This window comes from Megascapheus bottae, chromosome 10 (assembly GCF_031878675.1).
Source record: "Megascapheus bottae isolate mThoBot1 chromosome 10, mThoBot2.hap1, whole genome shotgun sequence".
NCBI classification, from domain to species: domain Eukaryota; kingdom Metazoa; phylum Chordata; class Mammalia; order Rodentia; family Geomyidae; genus Megascapheus; species Megascapheus bottae.
In genome coordinates this window covers 66,807,473-66,833,492 of record NC_143518.1, presented here as the reverse complement: position 1 = coordinate 66,833,492, position 26,020 = coordinate 66,807,473, and the positions used below count along the sequence as shown (strand labels likewise).

General features: G+C 44.0%; 1 protein-coding gene across 1 annotated transcript; it reads right to left on the bottom strand.

The window, feature by feature from the left end:
- On the bottom strand, window positions 1-24,549 carry LOC150058660 (dynein axonemal heavy chain 14-like). The gene is made up of 10 exons (XM_090341649.1): window positions 24,482-24,549; window positions 21,204-21,355; window positions 17,312-17,461; window positions 13,524-13,654; window positions 11,641-11,793; window positions 8,945-9,060; window positions 6,833-6,895; window positions 5,484-5,625; window positions 3,801-3,932; window positions 1-255 (listed from the first exon to the last, which is right to left on the bottom strand). The coding sequence occupies exons 1-10, from the start codon at window positions 24,511-24,513 to the stop codon at window positions 1-3; spliced, it is 1,326 nt and encodes a 441-aa protein (XP_090197775.1). The 5' UTR covers window positions 24,514-24,549.
- Window positions 24,550-26,020: the final 1,471 nt, after the last annotated feature.

Here is a 26,020-nt window from a genome sequence, read left to right as displayed (position 1 = left end):
TTACCTGATGAGATTTTCATTCTTTTTTTCCACTGAGAATGGCACTCTATCAGAACTGCTGAAGAATTCCAGCAGCTGAGCGACTGCCGTGTTCGTCAGCTGACGGACGAGCTCCTGGAACAAGTAGTCCACCAGCACCAGAAACCTCCGGTTTGTTTCTAGTAAGCGCCGCAGCTCAGGCAGCTTGAAATGTGTTGAGTCAAGAGGAGACGGCTTTTCCTCAAAATATTCTTTTACATCTTTCTTCTCTGAAACCTACAATTCAATGAACAAGTGCATGATGCAATCATCACAATTTCTAGTTTACAATATTTTATCAACAACTTTCATTAAAATTTTACTTTTGGAGAAGAGTGAAGCTGAAATAAGAAAATAAATTCCTTTTGTAGTAGCCTTAAAAAAATACCTAGGAATTAACTTAACCAAAGAGGTGAAGGACCTCTGTGATGAAAACTTCAAAAACCTGAAGAAAAAAAAAGAAATTAAAGCAGGTTTAAGGAAGTGGACAAACCTCCCATGCCCCTGGACTGGGCGGTTAGCATCATGAAAATGGCAATATTGTCCAAGGTTATCTACAAATTCAGCACACTAGCCACCAATGTCCCAACAACATTCTTTAATGAACCAGAAGCGATCTAAAAGTTAATATGGAATAACAGAAGACCCCAAATAGCAAAAACAGTCCTTAGCAGGAAAAACAGTGCTGGAGGAATATCAATACCAAACTTCAAACAAACTCTGTTGTCCAAACAGCTTGGTACCAGCGCATCAACAGGCCTGAGGACAATGGAATAGAACTGAAGACCCAGAAAGGATCCCACAGACCTATGGCCACCTAATCTTTGATAAGGGAGCAAAGCCAACAGATGGAAGAAAGACAGCCTCTTCAAAAATGATGCTGGCAGAATTGGCTATGCAGGTGTCAGAACTGAAGTTAGATCCTTACATACCACCTTGCACCAGAATTAACTCCACATGGATCAAAGGCGATGAGCTAAATGCAAATACCCTGAAAATACTACAGGAAGGGATAGGGGATACACTACACAGGTCAAAACTTCCTAAATAAAGATTGAGAAACAGAACAAATCAAAGAAAAGCTGGCTAAATGGGAGTGCATGAAACTACAGAACTTCTGCATGGCAAAAGACATAGCTAGCAAGATAAATAGAAAGCCCACATAGTGGGAGAAGATCTTCACTAGCTATGCAACAGACAAGGGCCTCATATAAAAAATATACATAGAGCTCAAAAAATTAAACCCTCCAATAATAAAAAAAAAACTCCTGGAGCCGGGAGCATGGCCTGGTGGTAGAGTGCCTGCCTAGCATGTGCAAAGACCCGGGTTCAATTCTTCATTACCACATACATAGAAAAAGCCAGAAGTGGTGTTATGGCTCAAGTGGTAGAGCTCCAGCCTTGAGAAAGTCCAAGGACAGTGCTCAGGCCCTTAGTTCAAGTCCCAGGACTGGCAAAAAAAAAAAGTCCTCAAAGAAACAGCCACCCCCCCATTAATAAGTGGGACAAAGAATTAAAAAGAGATGTCTCTGGAGAGGAATTAGAATGGCCAATAGATACAAGAAGAAATATTCAACACCTCTGGTGATAAAAGAAATGCAAATCAAAACTACATTGAGATTCCACCCCAGTCAGAATGGCCGTGATCAAGAAAACAGACAGGATGTAGCCAGGAGGGATTGCTGCTACACTGCTGGTGGGAGTGTAAACTGGCTTATGTACTCTGGAAAGCAGTGCATATTGTCTTCAAGACTAAACATGGAGCTACAACCCAGCCATCTTAGTCCTGGGCAAATACCCAAATGTCCAGAAACAAGGACACACTAAAGCCACCACACAACCACGTTCACTGCAGACTATTCACCAGAGCCAAGATACGGAGCCAACCCAGATGCCCCTCAGTAGACAACTGGATCAAGAAGTGGTGCTTTTACACCATGGAATTCCATGCTGCCATCAGGAAGAACGACATCGCCCCATTCGTAAGTCATGGAAAAAATCATGTTAAATGAAGTAAGCAAGACTCAAAGGAAAACAGGGTCCATGGTTTCCCTCATTTGTAATAATTAGTATGTGTCTAGGATAGTCCTAGCAGGGAAATCACAATAGCTCAGTAACTATATGCACATGACCATTTAAAATGATACTAATTGAAATGAACTCTAATATATGGGAGCAAGAGGTTTCTGGGGTTTTTTCCACATTTTTAAATTTTTATTGTCAGGGTAATGTATAGCGGTTATAGTTACATTCATTAGGTAGTGGGCATATTACTTCTTGAACACTGATACCCCTTCTCATGTTTTTGTCCCTCTTTTCCTCCCCAGCCCTTCCCAATCATCTTGCTTTCCCCCCTTCCCTTCCCTATTTCAAATAAACAAATAAATGTATATACAATTCACTAGGTAACAAAGTCAGATACAGTAACCACATGAAATTAACTATAAGGGAAAAAAAGAAAAAAAAAGAAATAACTGCACATAGTACATTGAGAACAACAAAGTCTGTTTTTTTAATGTATTGTAAATTTTTATTTTTTCTTTCATTTTTTCCCTGTTGTCATTGATTTTTGTTTTAGTGCCCTGGGTCTTATTTATGTTTATCTGATTTGGGGAAGGGAGGGGACTCACAGTTCTGTGAGGGAAAGAACAAAGGGCCATGCAGTGCACCCATAGCAAGCAAGTTGGAAGTGGAGGGGCGTCGGGGAGGGGGAGGGAAAGTGGGCAGAAATGAAAGAGGGTCCCAATGTTCAACAAGAAATGTACTCATTACGCATGTAACTGTAACTCCTCTGTACATCACCTCTACAATAAAATAAAATAAAATTCAAACAATGAAGGAAAAAATGACTTCAGAAGCTTGCAGGTTCCGTGTCTCATTATAAGGAATTAAGTAAGTTTTAGAAGTCAAACACACAAGTACATACAAGGCTTCATTTACTCTCTTCTTTATAAAATCCTTTGTAGGGGCTGGGAGTTTGGCCTAGTGGTTAAAGTGCTTGCCTAGCACGCATGAAGACCCGGGTTCAATTCCTTGGCACCACATACGTACAAAAAAGCCGGAAGTGGTGCTGAGGCTCAAGTGGTAGAGCTCTAGCCTTGAGAAAGTCCAAGGACAGTGCTCAGACCCTGAGCTCAAGCCCAGGACTGGCAAAAAAAAAAAAAAAAGCTAGAAGTGGTGCTGAGGCTCAAGTGGTAGAGCTCTAGCCTTCAGAAAGTCCAAGGACAGTGCTCAGGCCCTGAGCTCAAGCCCAGGACTGGTTAAAAAAAAATCCTTTGTAAAGTTTTATTTCACCTAGTTATATTTTCCCTGAGCAATAGATTTCTCTTTATAATTAGTCTAGTTTCCTTGTATGTGTCAGCTCAAGACAGATTCTATGCTTTGAGGTTTATGAATAAATATACATATATAGGAACACACACACATGTCAACAAATAGATCTAGATACAGTTCTTCGCATTTTCTGTAACAACTTGAAACTTCCTTTTTTCTTCTTATGTGTGTGGCCAGTCCTGGTACTTGAACGCGGCCTGGGCACTGTACCTGAGTGTCTTTTGCTCGTGGTGATGCTTCACCACTTGAGCCACAGCTCTACTTCTGGATGCTTGAGTACTTACTGGAGACAAGGCATTCATGCCCGGGCTGGCTCTGAGCCACAATCTTCAGATCTCAGCCTCCAGAGTAGCTAGGATGACTGGAGCGTCAGCCGCCCTCTCCTGCCCAGTGCCCATTTTCTAGGGACACTCTGAGTCACGCCTGGGGCAGCACACAGTACACGTTACCTGTAAGATTGTGTTCTTTATCTTTACAATGGCTTTCTCCTTGATGACTTCCAGTTGTTTCCGAGCCCGCATGCTTTGATGCACCTGCTCTTCATAAAATTCATCAAGAGAGTATGTTCGAGAATGCTCCAGCTAATTACGTGACAGGAAATACTGAGTGTGGGAAATAGCATTCGTGTATAAAAAGTAGCTATTCAATTATCTGCTCAGGTGATTTACAAGAGCACACTTCACATTTTGTTCTTCAAATGCTTATTGCTCTATATACTATATGGCTTCTATGTTTTTCAAATTTAAATACCCATAGTTAAATCTATCTAAACCTCCATACAAAGACAGAAAAACATATTATTGAAGTCATAACCATGATTGAACTGAATCAAACAATTAAAAGTATTTTTAAGTATGTTGAAAAACCTACAATCCCAGAAATTATTTTTACTTTTGAAATTCTAAATATTTATAGAAACGTAAACATAAAATTCAGGATAGAGGCTAAATGTTACTAATAAGGAGTAGGATAAAATTTACTCAGAATTCTTTGCTGGTGATGTAGACAAAGAACGTTTCATCTATCACATTCTTTCTCCTTTTAGTACGCTCTTATTTTTCCTTCCGTGTGATGCCTTTACTGTGGGGTGTTCTCATCAGTGAACATGCAGACCTCTCCATCTCTAGATACACTGCTAACAATGACTAAATAGAGAATCCCCAAGCAAACATTACCAAATAGTCCTCCTCTCACTCAGCATTGGAGATTTACTCCGATTTCTCCTGGTCCTGGCCTTACAACTCAACATCAGCTCCTGATTTCTCCAGTAAAATGTGTCTCAAAATCTTTCTTCATCTTTGGTATTATTACCAACATTATAATTCAGTCCCTTATGAATTATCTTTATGCCTGCGTTCTTCTAGTAGTGAAGCGATTCTCTATCTCTTCCCTTACAATGTCTCCCCAGAAACCTCCACTTGTTATTCTTTAAGAATGGCTCATCCGGAGGCTGCGGTCTGAGGATCACAGTTCAGAGCCAGACTGGGCAGGAAAGTCGGTGAGGCTCAGGCCTCAGAGCCCAGCCCTGAGCTCAAGCCCCACAGTGTAGATCACTGCACTGTACGACTCTACAGCTTTCCTGAAACAAACTTCCCTCTTGAACTTGAGTAAAACCCCTTAGAGTTCTAGAAATGCCACCTCTGTTAAAGCTATGCCTGTGTGCAGGCGAAGCTGAGGCCGGGGACAGTGACTGTGGGGCTAGCTGACTGTCAGGGTAAAAAGCCAACAAGCCAAGCGTGCGCTGCTGAGCAGTGTCCCAGGGCGCCCACTGGCAAAGAATCCTGTGCTTCTTCATTCCCTTTGCCCCCTCATGCGGCCCCCTCAGCCCCTGCCCCACCCCACCCTGTCGTCCTCCAGCTCTGATAAACACGTCACCCTCACTGACTCCTGCATCTGGGCTCTTCTAGCTTTCCTCTCTGCGCTTCCCACCCCGAGCTGGCTTTCCCAGCCTCAGAAACCCCCAGTCCTCAGCCTGTAACCCCGCCTTCCTAGGCTGGCCTCCATCCTTTGGGGGAGATTCAGCCCTGTATTCTGTTGCTGATGTCCTACTACCCGTGACCCCTGACTTTCAGATCAGACATATACCAACTCTGCTTGTTCTTCAGTTTCCATACCAATATCCTTCCACTTACCTTTACAAAGCACACAGTAGGTGGGTCGTCTTTATATTTTTTATTACTGAAACTTAATGCATCTTCACAAAGTTCCTTTATTTGTAGTAAACATCCTTGAAAAAACTCATCAGCATAAAAGAGATGTTTATACAAAAATGTCCTAAAAAATAAATATTTTCAGACATATTTCATTCCAAATATATAAAATCTATTTAGCAGTATCTAGCACAGTTTAGTTCATATAGAGGTAGATGGCATTGTTCCGATAACACTCCTACAATCCTATATTATTACACTGACCACATTTTACATGGTATGATTAAGTGAGCATTAGAGGCTGCATGAGAATGTTACACATAATTTTTTGTTTTGTTTTGTTTTTGCCAGTCCTGGGCTTGAGCTCAGGGCCTGAGCACTGTCCTTGAGCTTTCTCAAGCCTACGGCTCTACCACTTGAGCCACTGCACCATTTTGGGCTTTTTCTATGTATGTGGTACTGAGGAATTGAACCCAGGTCTTCCTGCATGCTAGGCAAGCACTCTACCACTAGGCCAAACTCCTTGCCCATACACAATGTTTTGGGTAAAAAAAAAGGCAAATACTCATAACATTCTATTATGATGTTGAGTTCTAATACTTTTGTGATATCAAGCAATGTTACACAAAATAAATTATATGTTTTTAACATAAAATTATCAACACTGCCAAACTTCTGAAAACCAAAAAAAGAAAAAAGTTGAGGGCTGGGAGTTTGGCCTAATGGTAGAGCGCTTGCCTAGCATGGACGAAGACCCGGGTTCAACTCCTCAGTACCACATACACAGAAAAAGCTGGAAGTGGTGCTGTGGCTCAAGTGGTAGAGTGCTAACCTTGAACAAAAAGTGTCCAAGGACGGTGTTCGGGTCCTGAGTTCAAGCTCCAGGACTGGCCAAAAAAAGAAAAGAAAAAAGTTGAAATGCTAAGAAAGCAGCCTGGGCAGCTTATGGTCTCTTCAAAAATGTGTAAGGCCATTTCCACCACGATGCCATGCTGGAGGCTGAGCTAAAAACCCTTGCATCAGCTTCCCTAGTACATGTGGATAGCTTTCTTTTGCATTTCTTTTGGTGCCACTATTGGGACTTGAACTCATGGCTGGGTGTGCTGTCCCCTAACTTTTCAGGCTGGTGCCCTTCCATTTGAGCCACAGCTCTACTTCTGGCTTTTTGGTGGTCAGTTGGAGATAAGAGCCTTACGGCCTCTCCTGCCCAGGCCGGCTTCAAACCTCAGTCCTGAGAGCTCAGTCTCTGTGCAGCTAGGGTTTCAAATGGGAGCCACTGGTGCTTGGTGGCATTTTACATTTTTACAAATGTATTACATGTCAAGACTTACTTGCTGTTCTCTGTCTTATTTCTCCTTACATTCAATTTCCAGGTAACAAAAGCTTTATTAATTCTGAAAAGAAAAACACTTATATTTTATAGCCACAAATTGTATGTTTATACAGAATTTAGCAAAAGCTTAGTAATTTTATACAACTCCTCACAATATGTTTAATTTATCACAAGGCATTAAAGTAAATATTAAACTATCAACAATACCAAACTATCAACAGGCTATATAGTAAGAGGTCAATACACTTGAAAATCATAGTTTCCACAGACATAGTTTACTTAGCTGCAACACAGAGTAATTTATCAAAATCTCTAAGTTTATTACCTTATACAGTCATTGATTCACTACTTTGAAAACTAACTTTTAGACCAAGAATAGTCAAAATTCAATTTTCAGTGACAATGAAATGGTGACTGATAAAAGAAAGCTGTAGAGTTCTGAGTATAAACATTATGATGAGGGGCCAGGAGTTTGCCTAGTGGTAGAGTGCTTGCCTAGCATGCATGAAGCCCTGGGTTCGATTCCTCGGTACCACATACATAGAAAGAAGCTGGAAGTAGTGCTGTGGCTCAAGTGACAAAGCCCTGGCCTTGAGAAAAAAAGTCCAAGGACAGTGCTCAGACCCTGAGATCAAGCCCCACGACTGGCAAAAAAAATTATGATGACATGTCATTTTGATATTTTATCATACTTACAAAACACAGATTCATGTGCCATTTTAAAGAACTCAAAGGAACCGTGAGAAAAAATGCTAAAGAGTTTTCCCTGGTGATTCTTCATGTTCCATATTTTCATATATGAAGTAGACATGGCACTCTCTAACCTAACACCCAGATTCTCCACTTTACACTGCGGAGGGTTCAACTCACTGACACATCAACCCCACTCCCCCACCCCAAGGTCTCGGTCTCTTGAGGAAAATGACAACTCTACTGACTTTTACATTCCCAAGTCACCCCTAAGTAGCAAGCAAATGCCAGTAAGGAAGGGACAACATGGCAAGGGTAAGAATGCTAGGAATCCAGCAGAGCAGTCAGGCTTAGTCACAGCCCTGAGTCCCGTGAAATGGGAAGGAATTTGGGGTCACCTAAGCAGTTGAGATGATCTCAATCCTGAAGCCATCACCAGCCTCACTCCACATCATCCACTGCGCACATCCTGTGCCCGTTCTTCAGGAGCCTAGGAGAGCGCACCACTGACACGGCTGCACTGACACGGCAGTGGGCCTTGAACCAGCCATGCGCTGTCCACCAGAACCAGGCATAGGGGCCCGACCACCAGAAGGCTGCAGCAGCCATGCAGAACAGTCCACCGGAAACATGTTCAGCTCCACCAGAAAACTCTACACGAGGCACACAGCCCACCAGATGCCTTCTCCACCGCGCCTGCCAGTCCACCAGACAGCCCCGCGCCGGCTGCTCTGTCTGAGTTCGTGGGCCGGTGTGTCTGGCAGCCAGCTTTCTTTTGCACCGCGTTCATGGCTGGTGCAGTTTTTGGTGAACTCTCCTGTGTGGAGTAGGCTGTGGCAGAGCTTCCTGATGCACGGCCAGTGGGGTGGTCGGCACGGCGTGGTAGAACGGCCAGTGCCCGAGTGGGCTCCCTTGTCGGCTGGTTCGCACGGCTGGTGCAGGGCCTTCTGGGTGGACGGGTGGACGGTGGACGGGTGGACGGGTGGACGGGTGTGCGCCACACCGGGTTCTGCTGGACATGTCGACATGCAGGCCTGACGCGGGGCTTCCGGGCAGCCGGTCTGGGAGGCCGGGCACTCTTCTGATGCACTGATGAGCGTGCCTTGCTCAGAGCTCTCTGTGCAGAGGCCATTTGTCTTGTTAGAACTTTCTGGTTTTGTTCGGCTGGTGCAGACCTTTCTGGTGGGCTGCTGAATGTTCTGGTCACGTTTGTGGGACTAGTGCAGAGCTTTCTGATGGGTCAGTGCAGATGACTTCAATTCAAAACGTTATATGTTTTTATTAGATAATTTTTATTAGATAATTTAACCAAATTTAATTTTTTTATATCAGAAACAGGGTGTCACCAAAATAAATCCAGATGTGACTCAGGCAACAAAATCAAACTATTAAAAAACTGAGTTGTTCTCATCTGTCTTACCGGAAATTGGAAAATATTTTAAACTCCTGCAGAAAATAGTACTGTTGCCTCTCTGATAGCCATTCTAACGCAGGAATGAGTTCCACCTCTTCTGAGTTGACACCTGTTTTAGTAATCTATAAGTGTGAAACACAAAAACATGACATATTTAAGATATTAAGGAACAGCTGGGAGCCACAGCTCACACCTGTAATCCTAGCTACTCAAGATGCTGAGATCTGAGGATCACAGTTCAAAGCCAGCCCAGGCACTCTTATGAGACCCTTATCTCCAGTTAACCAATGGAAAGCTGGAAGTGGCACTGTGGCTCAAGGGGTAGGGTGGTAGCTTTGAGCTGAAGAGCTCAGGGACAGCGCCCAGGCCCAGAGTTCAAGTCTCACGACCAACAACAACAACAAAAAAAGAAAGTAATTAAAGAAGCCCCCGTTTGACTTGTAAAGCCTTGCCCAATTAAGCTTTTGTTTTTCCTATCTGGGAATCTTCAACTCACCTAACATAGCTCCCAAGCTTGCCATTTTCTAATTTCAATTCTCAAAAGCAGTATTAATGGACTCAGGTAGCGGTGTGACTCAGTGGTATGATGCCTGCCCCAAACATGGGGGTCGTGGGTTTAATCACCAGGACTATCAATCTATGGCTATGGCTATGGCTACAGCTACGTCTACATTTCTTTCTTTCTTTCTATTTATCTTTCTTTCTTTCTTTCTATCTATCTATCTATCTATCTATCTATCTATCTATCTTGATCATTTATGAACTCAATTCAAACCATACACATGTAATCATTCATTTATAATCCCAAGGTCATTTTAACATTCAAATACCCTTCATCAAAGAATTCTTTCTCTTTCCAAGTCTCTCTCCCTTATCTAAATTAACATTTCGTTAAATTCTTTTCAAAAATAAATATATAGATGTCTCTATCAACATACATTTTATGCTTTTTCTCCCCTCAAGGGTAGCACTCTACTACATGAGCCACAGCTCAACTGCTGGCTTTTTGGAAGTTAAAGTGTCTCATGGACTTTGGTGCCCGGGATGACTCCAAACCACAACCCTCACACCTCAGCCTCCTGAGTAGCTAGGATACTAAGTGTGAGATACTGGCTCCAGGCTCTGTTTACACTCTTATTAACATAAATATTTCTAACTTTTTCAATTGCCATTGCATGTTGTAGACATTTTAACATGTGTCCACAGAGCTGTATTTCATAAAGAAATGGATTGTGCTGCCCAATATACTTAAGAGTTGAATTGGAAGGGTAGTAAAGCAGAGGAGAATAAACATATATGAAACAACTGATCAAAACAAATAATTGTGTAATTGTATCTCATAATAGCTAAGTGCTATGTACGAGTTTACTGAAGAGATTTCTGCATGTGGCAATAAAGTTTCCCATAACAATAATCTTTTTTTTTTTTTTTTGCCAGTCCTGGGCTTGAGCTCAGGGCCTAAGCACTGCCCTTGGACTTTCTCAAGGCTGGAGCTCTACCACTTGAGCCTCAGCACCACTTCCGGCTTTTTTCTATGTATGCAGTACTGAGGAATCTAACCCAGGTCCGGTCTTTGTGCATGCTAGGCAAGCACTCTACCACTAGGCCAAACTCCCAGCCCCAATAAAAATCTTTATTATTACTATTTTTTTACTTTATCTTTTTGCCAGTCCTAGGGTTTATGCACTATCCTTAGGCTTTCTCAAGGATAGAATACTACCACTTGAGACACAGCACCACTGCTGGATTTTTCTTTGCATGTGGTACTGAGGAATCTAACCTGGGTCTTTATGCATGCTTGGCAAACACTCAACCACTAGGTCAAACTCTTGCCCTATTATTGCTATTCTTATACCAGTAAGCGCTTATGTTTAAGCTCTTCCCTTTAAAATATACACTAAATATTAATAGAGTAACTCAGAAGTGAAGATGTTTCTTAATATCAAATAGTCAAGCTGAGCACCGGTGGCTCACATCTGTAATCCTAGCTACTCGGGAGGCTGAGATCTGAGGATTGTGGTTCGGAGCCAGCCTGGAGAAGTCTGTGAGACTCTTATCTCCAATTAAGTTCCAAAAAGCCAGAATGGAGCTGTGGTACAAGTAGTAGAGCACTAGCATTAAACAAAAATACTTAGGGACAGAGCCCAGGCCTTGAGTTCAAGCCCCAGTACCAACACAAAAATAAGTAAGAAAAATTTATCAAACCTAAATCTGTACAGAGAAGAACAATACCACCATTAAATACCATTTCTACCGAGGAAATTATTATTTTTGCCAGTCCTGGGGCTTGAACTTAATACCTGAGCACTGACTTTGGACTTTCTCAAGGCCAGAGCTCTACCACTTGAGCCACAGCACCACGTCTGGCTTTTTTCTATGTATGTGGTACCGAGGAATCGAACCCAGGTCTTCATGCATGCTAGGCAAGCACTCTACCACTAGGCCAAACTCCCAGCCCCAAGGAGATTCTTAAATACAGTCTTCACCTTAGATTTCTCTAAAACACAAAGATACATTTCTGAAGTTAAATGATAAGTTAGATATTCTTCTGAGATAAGGTCTCACTATGTGTCCAAGGTGGCCTCTAACCCTTGATCCTCCTCTTCCAGTTTCCTGAGTCCATGGTTACAGGCATATACTGATATAACAGCTTAAACAGGATATTTTTCTTCCATGAGTCCAAAATATTCATTATATATTACCTTTGAGATAAATGAAGCAGAAACAGTCCAAAATTCTTTGCATTTCCTAGCTGCATGAGCAGAGACTATTCGAAGAGAGTACGGATTGCAAAAGCCTTTACTATTAACTTTGGGAAGGCAATATATAAATACACCATCATCTTTCATAGGTTTCTGATATAAAAAATACAATTTGGTTAAATTATCTAATAAAATGTTTGAAAAATATATATATTATATATATTAAATATATATTACATGGACTAGAAGCAATGACTTTACTACCTTAACTCTTATCTCTTAAATTTAAAGGAATTAAGATGTGATACTTTTAATCTCATTAAACAGATATGGAATCATATTTTCTTTTTTTTTTGTCAGTCGTGGGCCTTGAACTCTGGGCCTGGGTGATGTCCCTGAGCTCTTCATCCTACCCCTTTAGCCACAGCACCACTTCTGATTTTCTAGTGATTAACTGGAGGTAAGAGTCTCACGGACTTTAGTTGCCTGGGCTGGCTTTGAACTGTGATCTTCAGATCTCAGCCTCCTGAATAGCTAGGATTTGTGAGCCACCATGCTCAGCTCATATTTTCTTACATTAGGTAATTTGAGATAAGTCACAGATTCAAGATGGAGCCAAATAATGGATTTGAATCCAAGTCTGACTCTAAAATCCTGCTCAAAGTTTCTGCAATAAACTGTAATATCTCTCCATCATTTACTTGGTGTTTTGAGGAACTGGCTATTCTACGTGAAGAAAACCCACTTTTTTTCTTTATTGCTGGTCCTGAGTCTTGAGCTCGGGGCCTGGATGCTGTCCCTGGCTCCTTTGGCTCAATGCGAGTGCTCTACCACTTGAGCTACAGCTTCATTTCTGGCTTGTTGCTGATTAATTTGGAACTAAGAGTGGCACAGACTTTCCTACCTCGGCTGGCTTGGAACTGTGATCCTCTCAGCCTCCTGAGTAGCGAGGATTACAGGCTCTTGTGCCTGGCTTCATCTGGTCCCTCTTACAAACATTTTCTGACCCCTGAAGCGGTGGTTCATTTTTTGATTTGGTTTGGTTTTTTGCCAGTCCTGGGCTTGGGCTCAGGGCCTGAGCACTGTCCTTGGACTTTCTCAAGGCTAGAGCTCTACCACCTGAGCCTCAGCACCACTTCCGGCTTTTTTTCCTATGGATGTAGTACCAAGGAATTGAACCCAGGGCTTCGTGCATGTTAGGCGAGCACTCTACCACTAGGCCACACTCACCGGAATGAAGCAGTGGCTCTTAACTGTGCACCAAAAACATCTGAGAACTCTACAAAATATCAGCCACCCATTTTCAGAGATTCTGATTTAGTGGGTCCAGGGTGCCAATGAGAACATGTACTTCTAAGTCATTTCTTAGCTAACTTCTTTTTTTTTTCCTTTTTCTCTTTTTCTTCTGACTCTAGGGTTTCAAGTCAGTGCTTTATGCTCTTGTTCAGCTTGCCTGCTCATGGCTAGTGTTCTACCACTTGGGCCATTCCTCCAGTCTGTCTTTTTGCTAATTAATTAGAGATGAAATGTCATTGACTTTTCTGCCTAGGCTGGCTCCAAGCTCCAGATTTCAGTCTCTGGAGTGCTAGGACTATAGGCATGAGTTCCTTTGATTCTTTCACACACACACACACACACACACACACACACACATACACACACACACACACACACACACCCCTGATACGTAAAAGCAAAAAAGTAGACTTTGAGCCAGAGGGTAGAGGAAGATTTGAGAGGAAACCAGCACAAATATTGCAATGTATTATAGTCTCAAATGTAAAATATATATAATACATACACACACATATCCATGCCTTATCCATTTTCATTAAGATAGTTTCAAAGTCATTTTTGTAGCCTAAAATTGAATAAAAAAATACCTGCAGGAGATCCTTCTGAACTAAAATCTCAGGACAGTAATAGCTCAAACTCTGATCCCATAATGCAGTTGGCCAGCCGAGCTTTTCTCTCCGCTCAGTGAGAAATCTTGTCACATCATCGTCCTCGGGTTCTGGTGTCAAAAAGCTTTGTAAGTCGGGTGTAAGTATACATACAAACACTATGTCACTTTGTAATGCCCCAGTCTCAGGACGACCGCCAAGGAGACCACTGAGAGTCAGGCGTTCTGAGATGCAAGAGCAAGGCTTTCTTCAAGCCTCGGGTTCTGGTGTCCTGCACCCCAACCCAGCGGAGCTTAGGAGCCAGCCCCGAGCTGACATTTTACAAGGCTTATAAAGGCAAAAAAGCAACCAGGTGTTTGAGTATGATAAGGTGTGTGAGTGAGGTAGGGTGGGCGTCAGGGACAGCTCAGGGGTGCAGCTGACGGCAAGTTCCCGAAGCTGAGTCCTCGTCAGCTGTCTGAGGGTAGTTTTGTGGCTTGGAAAACAAATGCTACCCTTGGACTTGACGTGAATTCTAATTTTAACGCAAACAGGTCAATTCCTGGAACTGTTTCGTTAATTTATGGGCGCGCCGGGTCACTCAGAGTTTAATGTAAACAACAAGACGGCTGCTGCTTCAGAGCGGGGGCTCCTCAACTTGAAGACAGCATATGAGACGGCCACGTAAGGCAGACGAGTGGTGACTAAAGTCCGCCGGCTAATGTGGCCGCCCTCGCCCTGTGGTCTCCAGGGCCACACCAATCTGCACATTAAGAGATTAACCTTTAGCTCCCACAAAAAAGAGAGCGTGCGACATTCGTCCTTCCATTTCTGGCTGTCTTCATGCCACCTGACCTTCTCCAGTTCTGTCCCTGTTGCCGCGGGGACGGGGTGCTCACCTGCTGAGGGACACTCCACGGCGGGTATAGACCACCTGCTGGTCAGTGGACACCTCAGCTGGCCCAGCTCCTGTGAGTTGCATGATGGTGGCTGAGCGGGGGAGCGGAGGGTCTCGCTGCCGTGTCTCTGTTGTTGACCACAGTGGCTGTACCAGCTCGCGTCCTCACCAGCAGCATGGGATGTCACGCCCTTTCTCTGCCTCCTTGCCAGCATTTGTAATTGTCTTTTTCACTGCAGTTATTCATTCGATTAATTTTATTTTTGAGTTAACATACACTTGTAATAGGAGGGGCTTCGTTGTAATAGTTCCACGGATGCACAGAGAACTTTAAACAGAGCTGACTACAGCCCTTCGACCTGGGGTAAGGTCCCATCTCATTGTGGTTTTGGTTTGCGTTTTCCTGATGAAAAGTCGTGTTGACCAGTTTTTTGTACATGCAGGCCACTTGCTTGTCTTGATAAATGTCTTCTCAGATCATTTTCCTATTGTCTTTTGAGGTTGGGGTTCTTTTGCTCATAAAAGGTTTTAATTCATTATGTATTCTGGATATTAATCCCCTACTGGATGAAAACTTTGCAAATATTTTCTCCCATTCTCTGGGTTGCTCCTTTACTCTGTTGAATATTTCAGAAGCTTCTTTTTGGGGGGCTGAGGAAATGTACCTAGCTTGAACTCAGAAACTTCTGCTTCTTAGGCTAGCATCCCCACCATGGAGCAATGCCTGCAGCTCTGATGTTCACTGGGAATCTACCTGTTTGGCAGCCTCCTGTTGCTAACTGGAATGACAGGCGTACCTCGGCACACAGCCACACTCCGCTGAGATGGCCTGTGCGGCCTCCCTCACGGTGTCTATGAAGGGGTCTGCACCTGCTGACCTTCAGCAGTGACCCCATTCTTAGCCTCCCAAATAGCTAGGACTATTAAACTTCATTTTTTTGCATTTTTTATTGTAATTAGTAAAAGGGTTACATGATATTTGCCAGAGAGAAGGTGCATTAATTCACATACATAGATACCCTTTCACATGTCTTGGTACCCATTTCCCTCCCCCCCCACACTCCCCACCCGTCTTGGTTTACCCCCCTTCCCTATCAAATTTCAAATAACCAAATACACATAAATTCAATATATCAGATAACAAAGTGAGATACTATAACAAATTTGTTATCTGATATATTGAATTTATGTGTTGAAACAAAAGCCATATAACGAATGATTGTTGTCCTTAATGTACTATGTTGTCTCTCATCTCCTTTGCTGTCCCTTGGTTATCTCATAAACTTCATTTTTAACAGAACAATTCGCAGGAGGGAACGCATACCAAAATGCCCTGCTAGCAATCTTTGCAAACATTATTCTACCTTTCTAATGAAAACGACAGCTGTTTCACTAAAGATTAAATGAGTCTGCATGGAACAGTGTAGGGATTAGGGTGAGGAGTCATGAGAAGAGACGGATTCTAGCCTAAGTCTGTTGGCAACATGGAGCCTTGTGGGATGTCCTGTCACCTCACAGGAGGAGGTGGCAGCCACCACCTTCACCACGTTCTACCAGCTAGAATCAGACACAAGTGCAGGCCCCACTGATACTGAAGGACAAAACTGACACACAGCTGAGGCACCTGCCATGTAAGTATTAGAGAAAGAGGTGGGGCGGAGAGAGAGAGAAAGGGAACATGTTTAAATTGTAGGACTGTTTGTGGGAACAAGGACAGAGTAGGAGAATGATGGAGAGTAAATAGTACCAAAATACATTATGCCTCTGTAGTGTGGTAGCAAAAAGAATATAGACACTACAGAACAAGGGGGGGTTGAAGAGATGTGGAGAGAGCAATCCGTGGGGTCCATCTGAGTGAAGCATCAAACACACATGCCTTGCCGTAGAATTAAGACAAACGGAAGGGCATGGCAGACACCGTGGCAGACAGGGAGGGTGAGTGGAGAGGAGGAAGGAGGGTAAATTGGTCCAAGTATTTTAAACAGATGTATGAAAATACAACAAGAACCTTGGTCGCCTTGTTGGAAGAAGGGAGAGCAGTCAAGGACCAGTGACAGAGGCTATGAATTTGGTTAGGAGACACTGTGGGCGTGTATGGACATAAACAAGATGAAGGCTCAGGAGACCAAGGTGTAGATGTACAGCTCGGTGGGGAGTCTCTGTCCAGTCTACGGAAAGCCTCAGGCTCCGTTCCGAGCAGCAAAAGAAAGTTTTACTGCAAGCATACAACGGAACTGTTCAGTCTATCTTACATAAAATTTCTGAAACAAACCAGAACCTCTTGACATTATCATTATTTTAAAAACAGAACCACTGAAGTCTCTATAAATTTTCTAATTAGAAAATGACATTTTTAATTTTCAAAAATAATTTTAAAAATTAGATCTCACTGTTCATTTTTATGAGTTGTCTTTGTTAGGTCCGCCTGGCAGAAATGACTTCTTCCCTTGGCTCTCTCCCCCTGCACCCTGGAAATCGCGCCCAGAACCTGTAACCCTGGCAACTGGCAAGGCTGGGGGCAGTGGGAGGTCCCCCAGACCGAGGCATTTCCCATCCTCTGAGATCACATCCACGTCCCCTGCATAATCTCTCACTTCCCGCCCTAAGCGCTCCTGCTTGCCTGACTCCATCTTGGGAGCAGGAGTCTGCTCTCTCCTCACACAATAAACCCTCTTCTCCTGAACTGCAGACTTTACAGTCTTTATTTTTGCTATACTTATAAATAAACCCTTCAAAAGTATAAAAATAAATTAAGTGCTTGTGCAATTAAATATAAAACCGTGTGATTGTTTTTCCCCTAAAATCGGTATCCAATATAAGCACTGTAATAAGAGGAAAATTTGAACATGTGTAGTTTTCTAAATCACTGCTTTAACATGTTGTTACGTACCTTTTCTCTTACATGAAAAGCGTCTGCCTCTTCTGACCTCTGGACAAAGACGCGTTTGTTTCTTCCCACTCTTTGATTTCTCTTTCTCCTTGTGGGAAATTGGTTCTGGAGCAGCTATATGTTGTTGAATTACATTGTCTTCAAGGTAATCTGAAAATAAAGCCATTATTAATGGAATAACTAGCTTGGGCTATAAACAAACCTCTGTTGTTCCACGTACCAGCTGACTCAGTCTTTGTGCAGGCGCTGTGGCAACACTGTCCTCTGCCTTGCCAGTCCTGTCGGTGCAGTCTGGAAGTGGAGTGAGGCCACACTTGGGAATAACTGGGTTATTTTTTTTTGCTAGTCTTGGGACTTGAACTCAGGGTCTGAGCACTGTCCTTGCGTGCTCAAGGCTAGCGCTCTACCACTTGAGCCACAGCACCACTTCCAGCCTTTTCTGGAATTGAACCCCAGTCTTCGTGCATGCTAGCTAGGCCAGCCCTCTACCACTAGGCCGCACTCCCGGCCCCATAACTGGGCTATTAAATCCCACAGACCACTGACCCCAGATTAGAAAGTGAGCTCATTTCCTCCCTGCTTCCTGCTTGACACTTCCAAAGAGCACACTTTGCCCTCTGTGGAAGAAAAGGTACAGCCTGCTTTTTGGAAGGTCCTGACTCTTCATGACTTTGAAGAGCTGGCCTCCTCACTTGCTTGGTCCCCTGGCTCCAGGGACTTCAGAGTCGACATCCCGGGATGGCTCCAGTGGTCCCGACTCACCGCCCGTGAGGCCCACACCTCCCTCCTCTTACAGACTTTCTTCTAATCTTTCTCAAGCAGTCCAACGCACACAATGACAGGCCACCCATATAATCTATTGTTTTCGTCAGCCTTACAGAAAATGTAGTCCACAACACCTAGCTGGATCTGTGTGGTGTGACTCCTCCCTTTCTCCCCGACCTTCCACCGTCCTCACTCACCTCCCCACTGTCCCCTGCCACCGCCCACACCTTACATTCCACCGTGCCAGTGCGCTCACGCCTCCTGTTCCCGTGCACACTAGCTGCCTCTCTGCACTCTCTCGCCAGGGTCCTACACCTCCTTTCTCGTCCGTATGGTAAACGCCTAGTCTTGGACGAGCCCACCCAGTTCGGCTTTTTACACTGCGGCCTCACAGCCCCGTGCTACTTTACAAGGGCCAACCTCAAAGTAGCCCTCACCGCCCACTTCTTCTAACCCACCCCAAACAGACCCCGGCCACAGGTAGGCCTTCTTTTTGTCTCATTAACTTGCTTGTCAGCGCTTTGAAATGCGGTCTCCAGTCTTCCCTCCCTGACCCAGAGTCTACTTCCCAGAAAAGACAAAGGCTTTTGGTGGGACGCCTCGGCCTGTGCCGCCAAGCACCGCTTCCTCCCTGTCCTCTTGACTCTCCTCCCTACCAGAACCAACCCTTTCCACCTTTTGTCCAACCCATCCTTGCAGGGGTGTATGGTCCACTGTCCTTGGTTACTTTGTGTATCAGCTCCCATTTGAAATCCATTCTTTGAGCACAGCTCCCTCCAATAATCACTTCATGTACATGCCGCCTTCTTCACGGACGGACGGGGTCCCTAGGCTCTCAGTACCATCCATTTCTTAATCCACTCCAGCCTGGCACTCGAGTGACATCTGAGGTCAGTAAACTCACTGGACTTGCTGCAGTGGTCATTTCCCTTGAGATGCCAGTGTGACTTGGTAAACTTCCCCTTCTGATACTCGGTTTCCCTTTGTCTGACTCCACACCACCCTCCCTCCCCTCCCCCTCCTCCAGCCTGCTCCCTCCCAACGTCCCCTCAGCCCTGACACCCCTGAGCTCCAAAAGCATATGGATTCTTTTCCATTGAGGGAGGTCAAAGATATCCCCAACCCAGCATGTCCAAAACCAAACTCCAGGCTCCTCTCCCCAGTGCCCATGGCACTGCTACTCAGGTTAATTGAGTCGGCGCCGAGGAATCGTCTTCTGAAAACTATGTTATCAGCACACATCAGTAGTACCAGGGCTTCACTGTGTGATTCCACCATGTGGATGGAGTACTTTGAGGAAGTTCACTCCTTCTCCTCCATCCCCTCTTCAAAGTTCCTGGTGGGCTCACGACGCCATCTTTATACCCACAGACACATAACACACGCACACGCGTGCACGCGCACGCACACACATGCACACACACACACACACGCACACACACAATATACTTCTAACCTACTCGTCTCAGCATGAAACAAAATAAACAGAAAAGCTGACATTAAAGATCTAAAACGATGAATCATCCTTCCACGATGTCTAACAAAGCAAGTCCTTGCTTTGTCCATCCTTTGTACTGCTATCCGTTTTAAACGTATCCTCTGTTTCCTGGGAGAAATGACCCAAGGGTCAGCTTTAATAGTGTCACTCAGGTCGGGGGTTTGGCCTCGTAGTAGACTGATTGATGCACGAAGACCCAAGTTCGATTCCTCGGTACCACATACACAGGAAAAAGACAGAGTGGTGCTGAGGCTCACGTGGTGGAGCTCTAGTCTTGAGAAAGTCCAAGGACAGTGCTCAGGCCCTGAGCTCAAGCCCAGGACTGGCAAAAAAAAAAATAGTCTCACTCAACCCAGGCCAGTTCTAGAGGTCAGGTCCTGTTAGGAAACCAGATCCACCAGTCCAGTCCTAGAGGAAAGAGGTGTTAAATCTGACAGACCCTAACAACAGAGACAAAACAGACAAAACAAATTGCAAAATGATAGTGAGAACCTTTATGGAAGAAGCGGGGAAGAGAAGACAGAAAACGAGTAAGATGACCATGCCAATAGTCTTCTTCAAAAGTAAAGAGAGGCCGGGCACGGTGGTTCACCCCTGGAGGCTGCCATCTGAGGATCAAGGTTCAAAGCCATCCCAGGCACTGAAGACTTCGAGACTCTTCTCTTCAATTAGCCTCCAGAAAATGGGAGTGGGGCTTGGCTCGAGGGCAGGGTGGTAGCCTTGAGCTGAAGAGCTCAGAGACAGTGCCCAGGCCAAGCTCAAGCCCCGTGACCACCAACCCCATACACACACACACACACAGAGTGAAGAGAGATAAAAGAACATGTTCAAAGATTAAAATGGTATAGTCAAATAAATATTATTCTCTAAGGATGTGGCTGAGAGTAAACATCAGAGGATCACAGAACAGTCCCATCAGTAGTGCGAGGGAAGCAGAATCTGTGAAGACAAAATTTCCAGACCAGAGCTCGAATCCGGCGGCGATACCCGGCCTCAGGACGCGCTGTGTGGCTTTGCTTGAACGCATCACACCAGCGGTGTGCTGGTGTGCTTTCAGGAAAGACCACGTGGGAAGGAAGAGAGATGGGTGGACCAGGAGGAGGCAGACGGGCAAGGAGTACGGGAGGAGAAAAGAACTAGGAAAGGGAAGCTGTTTTGCTTTGTTTTTTTAAATGAAATGACTGGAAATAGAATTTGAACAATGACAAAGGCAGAATTTTTTTTAGAATGGAGATATGTGGAGAAGTACTCAGGGTAGATGAGAGCAAGAAAGAAGTCACACAGCCAGAAAGCACTGGGACTTGAGAAAATGCCAACCTTCCTTTTAAAAAATGATACATACTAAACAGCGATTCAGGGTGTAAACTGGTACCGAGCTGTCCCATTCTTGTAGTGTTAGTGGCATTCATGTTTTTATTATCATCTTCCTGTTAGTATTTGGATGCATCTCCTATAACAAGCAGGCTTTGTCATTTGGAGACATTACTACCACTGAGCTGTGGAATTAAATATCAAACTTCACATTTTGAAAGTAGGCTCTACCTAGCTTTTCAGTCTGTGTCACTTGTTCTATTTAACACTATGAAACCCCTTTTCCACTCCCATAAGAGAAAATTTAAGTTAACATGCCTGCATAGTGGTTGGAGTAAGTTTCTTCTGTTCTCTCTGCGTTCAGAGGCGCAGAGGATGTTTCATAGTTCTGTATTTCTTTTTCTATTTGAGCTGAATGATTCTTTTGTGGTATGACATTTTTGTGTTTCTGTTCTTCATCTTTTAATGGTCTAAAATGACAGAAACATCCCAAGAAAATAAATGAATAATCACACCAATAAAACGTTAGCATATTATCCACTATTTTGCATTTATGATTGAAATGTTTTTAAGTTTAATAACTGATACATTTAACACCATAAACTAAGATGAAATATCCTGTACTTAGCAATACAATACAAGCAAATGATCTATTTATGCAGTGTTAGAGCTCACCTTTACAACCCTGTGTGATGGGGTGTGGACAGACAGATTCACAGCTATTAATGCCACAACCTCAGGGACCCACCTTACTTCTTAAGTCCATTTTGACTACAGTTTTTGAAACTTGTATATTTTGTATAAGCCTTCGACTCTATTGCCATGAAACAGTTGACAATTCTTTTGCTCACAGGTCCATTTTTTTTTTTTTTGCCGGTCCTGGGCTTAAGCTCAGGGCCTGAGCACTGTCCTTGGGCTTTCTCAAGGCTAGAGCTCTACCACCACTCGAGCCACAGCCCACTTCCGGCTTTTTCTGTGACTGTGGTACCCAGGAATGGAACCCAGGGCTTTGTGCATGCTAGGCCAGCACTCTTCCACTGGGCCACACCCCGGGCCTCCCGGGTCCCTTTGTTGTATTCCCCCTCCTCTTCCAGGCAGTTCTGGTAATAGCCCCATCAAACAGCCCTGTGCAGTGGTGAACCATGAATGCTGTCTTACTAGGGACAGAGCATAATGGTTCTGTTGGACTTATTTTTCTTGATCTTGTCAACAATTGGTTTTACTGCTAGCTGCTGCTTTTAACGACCTCTATTTCACCTTTAATTTCTATTTTGTTAATCTCTGATATTATCTTCTCAGTAGTAGAGTTTAATCTGTTTTGTTTCTCTTCCTAACATTTTATGTTTTCTTCTTCTACAGATGGATAGATTAGATAGATAGATAGATAGATAGATAGATAGATAGATAGATAGATAGATGATAGATGGATAGATGGATAGATGGATGGATAGATAATAGTATCTACTAGGCTACTAGCCCTTGAGCTGACTGGACAGGGGCTCTACCACTTGAAACAAGTCACAGCCTTTTTTGCGCTAGGTTTTCTGTGTGTGTGCCAATACTGGGGTTTGAACTCAGGGCCTACGTGCTGTCTCTTAGCCTTTTTACCCAAAGCTAGCACTTTACCCCTTGAGCCACAACTCCACTTGCAGTTTTTTGGTGGCTACAAGTGACAGTCTAGCAGGCTTTCCTGCTGTGGCTGGCACTGGCCTGACAGCCTCAGGTCAAGCCTCCTGGTGCTTCTGCTGGCACCTGCTCTATTAGTCATCTTCACACGGGGTCTTGCCCTACCTGGACCACCCTAGAGGACCTAGCACACATCGCGCCACGTAACTTGTGTTTGTGGAGATGGGGTCTCCCAGACATTTTGCCCAGGCTGGTTTCAATCTGCAGACCCCACACAATTGTTTTCTCCGAGAGTCTCTTAACTTTGCCTGGACCCAGCTTTGGATTGCAGTTCTTGCATCCCTGCCTCATCAACAGCAGACTTCACAGGTGTATCACCAGGTGTCGACTTCTGCATTGTTAGCTCATTAATCATAGTCTCTTTTTAATGTAGGTGTAGACTGTTGTTTCTCTCTTAACAATGAATTTGCTATATCATCAAAATTTTATTATGTAGGTTTTATAGTAATGTAAGCATTTATTCTTGAGTTTAATGTGTTCAGTTCTAAGAATTTTTCCTAATTTTCTTCCTGTGTTATACTTTAATGAGTTACCCAGAGAAGTATTTTCAAACTACTATTTCATTTCTAAATGTCATGAAGGTTTTCTAGTTAATCACTTGTTACTGATTTCTAATGTAATTAAATAATATATGATCTATAATGTTCATATTGATGTTTAGAAATTTTGTTAAAACAAATTTTATGAATTTGCACAAGTTTCCAAATAAATTAACAAAAAATACACATCTTGTAGCTGTTGGGTGCAAAACTCTGCTTTAAAATAAGCTTGTAATTTGGCTGTTCTTATCCTCTATATTCTAATCGTTGTGCTTCAGAAGAACTGATGAGAGTAATTTGTGAAAAGCTTCCACTACGACAGCAGATCTGTCCATTCCTCCTTCAGTTTTCACGGCTGTTTCAAATGAGCTAGAGCAGTTCCCCTGCGGGGCTGTTTATTCCCAGCTACTTACTGTGTGCACGCTTCTGCTGATGTGCTCTTCTGACACGGTATCGCCCTTCACTCTTCTAATCTGTTGGGATCTCCTGTGCCCCTCATTCCCCATCCCTGCCACCCCAGCCCCTCTGCACCAGGAGTGGCCCTGCCCTGCTGCCCAGAGGCCCTGCTGCACCCCCGTTAACCTCCCAGGGAGGGGAGCCCACACCTGAGCCTGCAGTGACACACCGACTTGCCCCCGCCCAGGCCTCACCCAGCGCGGAGGTAACCCACGTCTCTCCAGCCTCTTGGTGATGAGGTTGGGTGCTGTTTCTGTGGACTGCGGTAGTGACGGGTTAGATGGCAGATGCCCCAGGAGTGTGGAAGGAAAGGGGCTGAAGAATGCAACCTCCCCCCCCGTCAGGTCTGTGTTGCCATTTCCTATCTAGAGTGGCCCCTAGGACTGACCGCCTCCCACACTTCTCATCCTGTAGCCTCCCTTTCCCTTTCTCTGCCCCCTCTCTTTAACACATACGAGGTTAACTGCCTGACTTTCCAGGAACAAAATCTCTGAAGAAAAGAATTTATAAACTCCAGAACCACCAATTGCTCACCTAAACTTCAATCATCACATTACATTTGAAGTTTTTCACTTAATGATTGATATTGCTGAAGTCTTACTTCAGGGGAAAAATTCATTTGATTGTTACTTTATTATCTTTTGTTGCAAGTACTGGAGTTTGAAGTCAGGGCCTCAAGCCTGCTAGGCAAGCCATGCCCCCAGTCCTTCGCTTTTTGGCCAGTCCTGGGGCTTGAACTCAGGGCCTGGGCACTGTCCGTGGACACTTTTTGCCCAGGCTAGCACTCTACCACTTGAGCCACAATGTATGTGGTACCGAGGAATGGAACCCAGGGCTTCATGCATGCTAGGTGAGCACTCTACCACTAGGCCACAGTCCCAGTCCCTTCATATATATAATATATCTTTCTTTTACCTTGGTTTTCTAAGGCTTGCTTTCTTGTTCATTTCTTGACTTCTAATCAAGGCAATGGGTATAAACGTCTCCAACTTTTACATAGAAGTTGCTACAAAAAATATGTGTATATTATTTTCTTTAATATAAGGCAATTTAACAGCTATGACAACTAGTATTCAAATCTGCATATACAATTTCCAACTTCTCACAAGACTTCACATCCCAACACCCATAAGCTTTTCTTATATACAAGATAATTTCCAGACTAATCACCAGGCTGGTTGACCGCTGCAGGGTACTCTCTACACAAATGTCTTCCCTAAGGTCATTTTTTTCCTTCTTACTTTGACACATTTATATACATACAATTTTTGTTCACATTAACTTTCACACACAGAAAATGTTAAGGCCAGGTGCAGTGGCTCTCGCCTATGATCCTGGCTAGTCAGGAGGCTGAGACTGGAGGATCGAGGTTCAAAGCCAGCCTGGACAGGAAAATTTGTGAGATTTTTATCTCCAATAAACTACTAAAAAAAAGTGGAATCAGAGCCGTGGCTCAAGAGGTAAAGCACTAACCTTGAACAAAAGCAGCTCAGAGACAGTGCCAAGCCCCCCCCCCCCCAGTTTAAGCCCCGCGACAGGCACAAAAATAAAAAAATTAAGTGCTCAAACAGAGCAGTAGCAGCGCATGCCTGTAACCCTGGCTACTCGGGAGGCTGAGATCTGAGGAATTCTGGCTCAAAGTCGGCTCAGGCAGAAAAGTCCAGGAGACTCCGTACCCAGTCCACCAGCCAAATATTGGACTAGAGGTGTGGCACACGTGGTGAGCACCAAGACAAAGCAAGACAGCTGAGTAACAGAGCAAGGCCCCGAGGTACCAGAGGTCAAACTCTGGTACCAGAATACACATTTTTCTTTAAAAGGCAAAACTGAAATTTTACTTAGGTATTCAGAGAAGAATATTTACAAATGTCTTGTTGATGAAACTGACAATGATCGAGAACTGAATTTCTAGGAATGCCTACTGAGACAGATTTTGTGTGTGTGTGCCAATCCTGGGGCTTGAACTCAAGGCCTGGGCACTGTCCCTTCACTTTCCCACCCAAGGGAACTGCTTTATCCCTTAAGTCCAACCCGCTTCTGGATTTTTGGTGGTTAATTGGGGATAAGAGTCTCACAGACAGGACTCCGTAGCCCTAAGCTGGGTTTGACCTCAGCCTTCTGAGTAGCTAAGATTACCCATGTAGGCTACCAAATCCAGGACAACAGAGTTCTTTAGAGGGAATATTTCACTTAACGAGGATTCAAACATAGTGATTGAGGACTATCATCAAATAGGTGGTAAATGCTCATTCTTAGCTTATAGAGTAAACAAAAGCAGACCAGGCCAGATCTGACCCGTGAGCCCCTCTTTATTATCAGACAACTGAAATGCAAACTCCACAAATCTCCACAACAATGTTGAAAACTGAGTAGTTTAAGGACATTATATGCTCACACCGATACCCAAGCTCCTCAGGAGGCTGAAATCTGAGGATTGTGGTTCAAAGCCAGCCT

Bases quoted from the DNA above. Each gene is read 5' to 3' on its own strand.
- LOC150058660 (XM_090341649.1), bottom strand. From the start codon at position 24,513: ATGAACAAGAAAGCAAGCCTTAGAAAACCAAG. The intron at 11,794-13,523 runs GTATTTTTTTAT...TTTTTATATCAG, and splicing joins TTCAGAAGGATCTCCTGCAG to AAACCTATGAAAGATGATGG. The intron at 3,933-5,483 runs GTAAGTGGAAGG...TCACGTAATTAG, and splicing joins CTACTGTGTGCTTTGTAAAG to CTGGAGCATTCTCGAACATA.